General features: G+C 37.5%; 1 protein-coding gene across 3 annotated transcripts in view; it reads right to left on the minus strand.

Moving 5' to 3' along the window:
- The window catches only part of grh (grainy head), a 378,710-nt gene extending 373,670 nt beyond the window's left edge, over positions 1–5,040 (minus strand). For all 3 annotated transcript variants that reach the window (XM_067110721.1, XM_067110722.1, XM_067110719.1), the window contains exon 1: positions 4,892–5,040. In XM_067110721.1, the coding sequence (XP_066966822.1) occupies positions 4,892–5,014 (123 nt within the window). In that variant the 5' untranslated portion in view covers positions 5,015–5,040. The remainder of the gene's footprint in view (positions 1–4,891) is intronic.
- Between the last annotated feature and the right edge of the window lie 6,474 nt (positions 5,041–11,514).

The raw sequence follows: 11,514 nt of genomic DNA on the forward strand, positions 1-11,514 counted from the left end.
GTTATAACTGAGATCCACTGGCCACATTCACCAGATCTTCGGAAAATGGCCGTGCAATGAAATTTCTAATTGTGGCAATCTTAATATTTTTCAGTACGATTTCAGTGGCAGTGTTCTGAAATTCCGAACAGGATATGAGATGACAACCACAACAAAAATAAACTCTGAACTTGACTTCACGATACGTTGTGATACGCTTTCCAATAAAATCATTAACAGGTAAAAAATGCGCCGAAGTTTCTTCGGCGCAATCGATTTTTCTGTACAGCCGCTACAGCGTATAATCAAGGCCACCGAAAACAGATCTATCTTTCAATGGTCTCGGTATAATGCTGTATGAGCCGCGGCCCATGAAACTTTAACCACGGCCCGGTGGTGGCATAGCCTATGCCGTTGCCAGAAGCACGATCATGGGTAACTTTAACCTTAAATCAAATATAAACTACTCAGGCTAGAAAGCTACAATTTGGTATGTTTGATGATTGGAGGGTGGATGATCTACATACCAATTTGCAGCCCTCTAGCCTCAGCAGTTTTTAAGACCTGAGGGCGGACAGAAAAAGGGCGGACAGAATAAAGTGCGGACGGACAGACAAAGACGGCACAATAGTTTTCTTTTACAGAAAACTAAAAACCAGCGCAGGAAATATCATGAATTTCTACTTTGACGTAGTCAGGAGGTACGAGAATTGCTTCAACTGTAAACTTTTTTTTTCGTGTTCTGTTGATTTCAGGTTGGAAATCTGTTAAAATAGCATTTGACTTTCAGGTAAACAAACCTCGTCTCAGAATCAGAAATAATTCAACTACTTCCTTCGTCATTAATCTACACAGAAGGAGGGAGACAAGTGAGCTATGGATTCACTATAAGGTCTCTCTCTCTCTCTCTCTCTCTCTCTCTCTCTCTCTCTCTCTCTCTCTCTCTCTCTCTCTCTCTCTCTCTCTCTCTCTCTGGTAATTTTGATCGGCAAATTTTGTAAAGAAAGATATTTCCTTAGAAATTTTACAATAATCTACATTTAGCATTATCTCCAATTATCAGCTTCATATTTGCTTCGCACAGTTTACATATCTGTTTTGTAAAATGTGGGCTTAAGCATAGCCGAAATTTTTTTCTTCGAAAATACGAATAACTCCCAGACATCTTAAAAAAAAAAAAAAAAAAAAAGGAAAGATTTTGAGAGCAAACGTGCGAGTAAATTAAGCAAAGAATCGCGCAAACACACGAAATGAACTTGATAAAAAGTAGGTATAATTAAATTGGACAAAGGCCTCTGATTCACGTTGGTACAATGCATTCTGACAGTGCATTAACACTGCGTGGAAATTAGCAATTATACTGTGGCACGAATTTTCATCGTGTCGAAAAAAAAAAAGAATTTTTTCTCTTAGAATTCCACTGTGGAATTAATTCCTCAAAAACAATCATAAACAAGCGAATTTCTCGAGGGTTAAAAAGAAAGCTTGGGGGATTTGAGAAGCGATCAGTTAAAAAGGTGATTAGACACTAGTCGTCTCCTGCAAGTACTCGAATATGCATACTTTTCTTCAGCAATAATTGGGACTGTACCTCCTCACTTACCTTCTCTTGGGAGAGACCACTAATGATACGAGAATGAGCAACAAAAAAAAAAAAAAAAAAAAAAAAAAAAAAAAAAAAAAAAAAAACTATGAAAACCCTAAATTGTTCTTGCGACGACGAAGCAAAGAAACATGTTTGCAAATTAAGTATTTCTTGCACTTTGCGAAAAAGTGTTATTTTCTGCTTAGGCTTCAATGCTAAAAGCTACCGATAATAAGTGGATAAAGATTCCTCATTAAGATTCTGGATGTGAGGGATTTCAATTAAGATTATTATTATTATTACTATTATTAGGATTATCATGGGAATTTAAAACATGCGCATAGCCATAAGCACAAACGCGCTGCATCGACAGCTAGATTAAAGCCTGTCAATCAATCTGTAACAAATACCGAAAAATTACTAACAAAAATGATATAACTTTTACCGGCGTTTTAAATTTGTTTTATAACAAATCCAATCCATTTTCACTTCTCCTCTGACTTTGTATTCGACAGCTTCAATTTCCCTTGCATTCTATTATATACTTAGTTCATCTCCTGAATAATAATAATAATAATAATAATAATAATAATAATAATAATAATAATAATAATTATTAAGCTGTTAATCGCCCTTCAGAATGTCTCTTGGAACCCGATTCTGTTCTTACTTTTAAGAATCAATCATATCTCGACTGATTTACAGCTCCAGCCTACGATCAAAATAAGATGCCTATCCGCATTACCAATTAGGAACTGAATTTTCCGTTCTTGTGATTCCCATTCCAACCGCACTATGAAGATAGACAAAGGACAGGACAGACAATCAGTCTAAGCAGCCCAGAATTTAATCGATCCAGTTATGCATAGTTAGCGACATGGGAGAAATTATCTCCAAAATAGTTAAGAAATATCATACAATTACGTTTATGAAAAGGCCTTACAGAGAGAGAGAGAGAGAGAGAGAGAGAGAGAGAGAGAGAGAGAGAGAGAGAGAATCGTAACGAAATACCTACCTACACCATTTATTTCCTCGGGCATCCAGCGACCCGAAACTCTTTATATATATAAAATGAAGCAAAATCCCTTTTGGGCATAAAGTCATAAACCTCGAAAGGAATTCCAGCTCGGGGAAAGCCGAGGGAAAGTTACGACGGGGTAAAAGGGTTAAGGAAGGAAGTGTGTAGTGTGCTGTTGCAATGCAAAACGATAACGACATTAAACTTGTAAATTCCCTTGTACCCGGCGGAGCCGAGGTGCTTGGGAAAGGCACGGGAGGCATGCAAGCAATTCCTTCCTTCCTCTTTCTCCCCGGCAAGCGGGTAAGCAGGCAGGCAGGCAGGGGAGGGCATGAGAGGGCAGGAATGGGAGAGGGGGTTGGTTTGGGGGGGAGGGGAGAACGGCCCGTTGCGGGTAGGAGGAGGGAGGAAGCATTACAAGCACGCACGCAAAACAAGGAAGAGCGGAGATTTCATTTAGAGTAAAAGCATATAAATCCGTTTTTCGGAAAGGAAGGGGTCCCGCGACCTCACGACTTCGTTACTTTTACGAGGGAGCCCGTGAACGGAGAACGGTGGTTAACAACTCCAGGTTACATCACCTTTCCCATTGTCCCTCCCGTTAATTAATCTGACCCTCGTTTTCTATTCGCTCTCCCTTTTCTCTCTCTCTATTTTTTCCCCCTTTGCGTGGGATGAAGAACAGATTTTAAATTTAATAGGACATGGAGAAGGTGATAGGGGTTTATAAAATATAATATCTAGATAATACATTAACCGCAATACATTTCAAATGAAATGTATAATAGGAATGTACTGATCAATAAAGAAAATAAAATCAATTCAACACGGCCATCCTCCAATTATAATCATCAAAATTCCAACTAAAACATTAAAGTTTACACGATATGAAATTCTGCTTTCACCCCAACATTAACATCACAAATACACATACTAACCTATCATAATTTGAAACTTTAAAAGCCTATGAGATTAGCATTTACTAGCATACGACAATAGTGTGTTCAACCTAATTGCTTTTTCTAGCGAAAGGTAGAAGAAAATCAGAAACACTGACAGAAAGGTACAGGATTTCAGTTTTAATTAATCGTCGTGACATCTTAGGTACAAGGTTTGGACAATGACCTATCGCATTTTTACAACTTCAACACCGTATGACAAACACTGTTAGGAGTTAACTATTTTTGTTTCCAATTTCAGGAAATCAATATTTCAGCGCAAGATTTTAATTTTTACCCAGGAACCTTGAACTTTTGAAATAAAACATCTATATTATATGTTTTAAAACTGCACCCATCTTAAACAATTCTTTTAACCTAGTAACCTAAATTTTACTGTTTATGACAATCGTAATTTTGTTTTTAACCTGACCTTTAATGAGCCATTTAGTTCCTATTTAAAAAAAATGGTGAAAAAATTTACATAACTTTAAACTTCCAAAAAACAACAAAATTTAAAACCAAAACCGAATGAAAATTAAACTGATGTGCTAAGTCAGATGGCAAAAGGTTTTTCGGAATAACCACGGACTTAGGCCACGCCCCTTACTGCTTAAGGTTTCTAGAAACCTACAAGGAAAAGGATTATATGTCATTTTACGAAATAATGAACATCTAAATGACTTAACAATCTGTATGCCTAACTGTCATGCAAATGCCAACACTATATGTTTCAATGGCACTCGATATTTTAGCAAATTTAACTTGGTAGAGGTTAGCCAATGACCAAAGCCGTTGCGATGACAGATTACATAACAAAATCAATGGCGGGAGTTAACGCAACTGTAGCTAAGCTTCTTCAAAAGGTTGAAGAATTTGCTTTGCCCTCAAAATGCGTGGCTAGAAAGCTGTTAAGACTTTTCGATGTAAAATCAGCAAACGTTCACTGGTAGCTGACCTGTGGGAAGTCTTCCAATTAGAACCTATGGCGCTGCAAGTGACTTCGAGCAACAATACTTATGGCGTGTAGGAAGGAAGCTCCCTGAAAGTATCTGCCAAAATTCACACACACACACACATATATACATATATATATATACACAAATACATATACATATACATATACATATACATATACACACAAAGATATACCCTCTCCCTTCTATAACTTTCCAAATGCTGCCGAGAGCAATAAAGAATAACTACAAACATATATTTCCTCTATTTGCAATACCTACATTGCAGTAAAAAAAAAAAAAGTAAATCAAATGCAAAGAAACACGATTCACATCTTCCCCTTTACGTCATACTCACTCTACCTTCGGGAAAAGATAAAAGTACAAATTTCCATATCCCCTCATGAATACTCACATTGCTGTTGATTACAGTTCGGCATGACCGATGCTCTGTAGAATGGATGGTGGTGATTGCCGTATGCGTGTCTGCCTCTCGTTCGCTCTGCCCTTCCATTCGGGATTCTATAGAAGCAGACATCCCTGCCTGCAAGGCGAGAAGGAATCCGATTAGTTGGTGTTCGTGGATCGTCTTTTGTTTTAGGTGAAAGTCGTTCTTTTTTATTGTTAAAAACAAAGCGGAAAATAATTTAGGTTTTTTTTTTATTCTGAAGGGAATTTGTTTCTCAATATCACAAATAAGTGGAAATGAAATTACACTTATATCTCTAGTCTTTGCAGTAAAAGAAAAAGAAAAGGGGTTTTACCTATATTCTAGCAAAGTAAATCAATACTAAATACTCTTAAAGCGTTAAAACTCAAGTACTTTTTCTTAAAAATTACTTATTTTATATTATTTCACAGAAAGGAATCTCTTTCCAACCTACAATAAAAATATCCTAACGAAATTAAGGACATTTAAAAATGTTGCTTAATCACAGCATAGCTCCAGAAAATAAAGATGTTAATTAAATATCCTTCATTTGTGACTTACATAAATTCATAACTGCGAAAAAAGCACGAATAAAGACAATGATTTTATATGTCATTTATATCATAAAAAATTCTTTCCAGGAGAAACCTAGACATTTACAGTGTATTATGACCCTCGACAGTACAATATAGAATGGGAATTGCCCTATTTAAAAGGATTCAAGTATGTGCTAGGTAGCACTGAGTACAAACACTTAAAACAGGGAGACTTATTAGAGTACTATCCGTTATATGTGGAAGCATCCAAACCATTTCATACTAAAAACTGTGCCACGCGAGGGCAAATTTAGAGGGAACAAAGTCTGTACACAGGAGAAAGTGACTAATAAGCCGTCATTAAAGCATTCACCTTTTAGGAGAGGGTTAATTAGAAAGTAATAGAACTAAAGGGGCCGTGATGGCCACGTCGGTCAAACTAATAATAGGGTAATTAAGATAATTATTCCTTAATCACACTATCATTTGCCAACGTATGTATGTAGCACCTAGCTGGTGCCAGTACGCCCTAGATATACATTCAAAAATTAAATAGAATGTATATATTTATATAGTAATAATACACACACACGCACACACACACATATATATATATATATATATATATATATATATATATATATATATATATATATATATATATATATACACACATTAACAACCCCATATCACTCATTTTTATTGCCATAAACAAAGACCAACAAATAATACTGAGTTTAAGAAAAAAAAAATGATACCACCTAAGCTTCAGCGCAAAGTAGGATATCACAACGTTACATTTTAGTGAAACCAAAGACAAGGCTAGGTTTAGGGGCCAAGGACGGACAAAATTATGTCTGATTTACGTTCAGCAAGGGAAAGGCTTACAGTTGCTGTATCGTGAAGACTTTGGGTGCTCGTGAAAGATAAAAAGATCAGTGTGCTAATCCAAGGACTGCGTGGGTAAAATACTGGGTAGCATAAGGATAAAATTACGATATTAAGTGTCTACTTTTAATGGATAGAATCGTACGAGAATGAAACATATAGCTGACAGAAAAGATTTAACGAAAATGAGAGAAGGAGTAAGCTTTGGAGATCAAATGTCTGACTAGTATATGTGGAGGAAGAGTGGCTGAAAAGGTGAAAAATAAAGAGAAAAGAATAAGACATGGCAAAAGCGTTAGAATAGGCGGAAAGATGGATTGGTATTTTTTGACGTCGGAGCGAATGGAGGACAACAGGTAGATGACAAGGATATAAAATTTTCGAGTGTTTGGCAAAGGGAGGAGAGATAAGAAGAGCTCTCTGCATAAAGGACTCATCCTTGGTTCAAGATTTATTGGACGGACGCGGCTGAATCGTTGTCCCATTTTTCATTGGGGTCAACTGTTAACTGGGGAAACAAATAAATGGTGAAATGCATGCATGTGTGTCTGTGTACACAGTACACCACAAGCATCGACGTGCATACACACAAAGGAAGGATTTTTTTTCCAGATTAAGGAATAATAATTATAATAGTAATTCAGAGAGAGAGAGAGAGAGAGAGAGAGAGAGAGAGAGAGAGAGAGAGAGAGAGAGAGAGAGAGAGAGAGAGATTTGTATCTGTTTGTGTATATGCACACACAAGCGTCGATGCGCATACTATAAACAAAGCATAGGGAGATACTCTTTTTTCCAGCCTAAGACATAACAACAATAATAAATGATCAGAGAGAGAGAGAGAGAGAGAGAGAGAGAGAGAGAGAGAGAGAGAGAGAGAGAGAGAGCTCTTTGCACAACACCAGCACCCCCACAAAGCAACGAGCCCCAAATGTTTTCAAAAAAGATTCATCAAGACTTCAAGACTAGAAAACGAAATTATACTTTGATTCATCGCCCTCCATCTTGGCTCTGTAAGAATCGCAGCGCAAATCCTTTTGAATTCCGAGAAAATCCTCTGCGTTGCAAAGACGGGGTAAAAGGCAAAAGGCCAACGGGTGAAAAACATTCCTGAGAATTAAACGGTTGAGATTTACTGTGTTTCACGTTCGGGTGCATTGAGGGTATGACCATTTCTTCTGATATTCCGAGAACTGCTTTACCATCTTTCGTGCTTAAGTATGAAGTCATACATCCAAACACAACAGATATATGCGTATGTATGTGTATATGTGTGCATATAACTACATACACACACCCACACCCATACACATATATATACATATATATATATATATATATATATATATATATATATATATATATATATATATATATATATATATATATATATATATATATATATATATATATATATGTTCATGTAAGCAGGCTTGTCCGTGTGCTTCAGTAACTGTTAACATACCTATCGCCTTGAAGAAAATACTTCAGACGGAAATATTATTCCGCTTGGCTGCATTACCTGTCAATGCGATGCGCTGTTGCAGGCATAGCTCGCGACCTTGCCTTTGCAAGCACAAGGTAAAACAGTTTATTAAACTAAAAGAGAACGCTGTCAGAAATAAAAGAATAAAATACAAAGCAAGAAGATACAACGATATTCCACTACCATGATATATGGACTTACCAACGTATAATGTAGGAAGAAGAATAGGAAACAAATAAAAAAATGCGACGGAAGTCTCTCCGGCGCAATCGAGTTTTCTGTACATTGTATAATGCTGTATGAAACTCTCTGGCACAACCCAAGAAACTCACAACCGCGGCCTATGACACTTTCAGCCATGACCCGGTGGTGGCCTGTGCTGGCAACTATAGCAGTGCCAGACACACGATCACGGCTAACTTTAACCTTAAATAAAACAAAAACTACTAAGGCTAGAGGGCTGCAATTTGATATGTTCGATGATTGGAGGGTGGCTGATAAACACACCAATTTGCAGCCCGCTAGCCTCGGTAGTTTTTTAGATTTGAGGACGGACAGAAAAAGTGTGAACGGACAGAAAAATAGCCATATCAATAGTTTTCTTTTGCAGAAAACTGAAAGAAGATGAGAATTAGATCCAAATTTGAGAAATACACAAAAGAAATTTGACTCAGTATTGCAACTGCAAAACGTAGTTAAAGAACTCCATTTCAAATAGAAGGACATTTCCTGACATCTTTAAACTCTTGTTGAGTTCACGATGTACTCTTGAGCTGACATATACAAAGACTTAAATCGTCTGAAAAGCAGGAAAAAAAAAAGCACAGTTTCCTCCCGTTTAGGCAGCGCAAGCAAGCAAGCGAGAAAACAATATCCCCAGCTGGAAAATGGGGTAATTAGGTCCGCTAATGATTGGCTGGAATTGGCAACTGAATTTATACAGACGTGGGCAACATTATATTACTTTAGCCATCCATCAAGCAGGCGACCGCAAGGATTCCTTATTTGGAATCGCTAAATGGTTGGTAATCATCGATATTGAGTATGAGATCCAAGGACCAGAGGAGGAGGAGGAGGAGGAGGAGGAGGAGGAGGAGGAGGAGGAGGAGGAGGAGGAGGAGGAGGAGGAGGAGGAGGAGGAGGAGGAGGAGGAGGAGCTGGGAGAGATTGGGGGCGGGTCCCGATAAATAATTACCGATCGGTAATTACTGAGCGGTACTGCCGGTATGCGACTTCTTGTATATACCGTATGTGCAAGATGTTTGAGATACGATCCACAAATAAAACAATAAAATGCTTCACAAATAAACTCAAATGTTTCCTGGCAGGAAAAAAAGAAAATGCTTGAGTCACATAAATTCAGACTCGCAGTCTCGGTTATCAAGATTTATAATAGGCATCAACACCATTCGGGCAAAAATAACAAAGATAATAATCACAAATAAAAATAAAAAAAATAATAATCAAAAGTAATCACAAGTAAAAATGTCAGATATAATAACCACAAATAAAAATAACAAAGATAATAATCACAAATGAAAATAATAAAGATAATGATCTCAAATAAACGTAACAAATATACAAAACAAAAATAACAAAGATAATAATTGCAAATGAAAATAACAAAGATAATAATTACAAATAAAATAACAAGGATAATAATTTCAAGTAAAAATAACAAAGGTAATAGTCATAAATTAACAAAGATGATAATCACGAATAAAAATAGCAAAGATGATAATCACAAATGAAAATAACAAACATAATAATTTCAAATAAAAATAAAGATAACAATCACAAATAAAAATAACGGAGACAATAATCGCAAACAAAACTAACAAAGATAACAATCACAAACAAAAATAAAAAAGATAATGACCATAAATAATCATGTAAAACGGTCGGCAGCCGCAGCAGTGGACATTAAATCAATTGGGACACAAACCTCTGAGGCACATACACACAACTTTATCACGGCAAATATTCACTTAAGACTAAGATAATAAATTACGCCATAACACGAACTCGGAGTCGGGGTAAGCGACCTTGATCCATAACGACCAGCCCTACTCTGCCTGAATTTTGATCAGAGAGAGAGAGAGAGAGAGAGAGAGAGAGAGAGAGAGAGAGAGAAAACAAGAGAATATACGTCAAAATGACAAAAGGAAACGACTGGGCAAGCCCAACTGTTTATCGTACGAGAGAGAGAGAGAGAGAGAGAGAGAGAGAGAGAGAGAGAGAGAGAGAGAGAGAGAGAGAGATGTATCAAAAAGACAAAGATACGACTGGGTAAGCCCACCTGTTAATCGAGAGACAGAAATGACTGGGTAAGCCCAACTATTTATAGTACGGAGAGAGAGAGAGAGAGAGAGAGAGAGAGAGAGAGAGAGAGAGAGAGAGAGAGAGAGATAATATATTTCCAAATGACTAAAGGAAACAACTGGGTAAGCCCAACTATTCATCGCAGCTCTGAGAGAGAGAGAGAGAGAGAGAGAGAGAGAGAGAGAGAGAGAGAGAGAGAGAGAGAGAGAGAGAGAGAGAGAGAGAGAGAGAGAGAAAGAAATATGTATCAAAAAGACACAAAGATACGACTGGGTAAGCCCACCTGTTAACAGAGAGAGAGAGAGAGAGAGAGAGAGAGAGAGAGAGAGAGAGAGAGAGAGAGAGAGAGAGAGAGAGATTAGTGTTAAAATGACACAAGGAAATGACTGGGTAAGCCCAACTATTTACAGTACGGAGAGAGAGAGAGAGAGAGAGAGAGAGAGAGAGAGAGAGAGAGAGAGAGAGAGAGAGAGAGAGAGAGAGAGAGAGAGATAATATATTTCCAAATGACTAAAGGAAACAACTGGGTAAGCCCAACTATTCATCTCAGCTCTGAGAGAGAGAGAGAGAGAGAGAGAGAGAGAGAGAGAGAGAGAGAGAGAGAGAGAGAGAGAGAGAGAGCCCTTCGTAAAATGGCTTCCAATGAAGAAATCTCTCCGAGAGCCTTCTTTCCAATTCCCCCTGGGTCATACGTCATGTTAACAGCTCGCGCTTATGGGACTGGCAGACCAGGCGGAGGTAATCTCCCTCCACGCTAAATCAGAAAGACTAATAATGAGGAGTTTCTCTTGCTAAACACCCGTGTGACCTGGGGCCACCTGATTTATCACCTTCCTGATGCCACAAACATCTGTTACCCGGCATATTAAGGCAGCGTTACGAAAACGGGAGATGTGGATATGTACGAAGGCGTAGAGGAAACGGATAAAAAAGCATAAAAGTGGAAATAATGATAAAAAAACGATAAATATGAGTAAAAAAAAAAAACACGTTCTTGCGGCCTCGCAGACATATGTATTATACAAGGTCAAATAAGGTCACAACCTCTTGCCACATCTGTTATAAGGTCAATGATGTAATTAACTTATATCTCGAAAGAACTCATGGTAGCGTTGGCCAGCCTGCCCACTCGCTCAACTCCCCCTCTCTCTCTCTCTCTCTCTCTCTCTCTCTCTCTCTCTCTCTCTCTCTCGTTATCAGAACAGCAAAATCATGTCTACAAAAATATAATTTATTCTGTAGTCTAGCAAACAGCTTGGAATCAAAATAGGAATGAAATGGGAATATCTGCATCCCAAAATTGTTAACCCAAAATAAACAACTAAAATATAAAATATGTGACACTATTATTGCAAATGTTTTTCATATGCTAAAGCACT

The sequence above is a fragment of the Macrobrachium rosenbergii genome, chromosome 10, assembly GCF_040412425.1.
Source record: "Macrobrachium rosenbergii isolate ZJJX-2024 chromosome 10, ASM4041242v1, whole genome shotgun sequence".
Lineage (NCBI taxonomy): Eukaryota > Metazoa > Arthropoda > Malacostraca > Decapoda > Palaemonidae > Macrobrachium > Macrobrachium rosenbergii.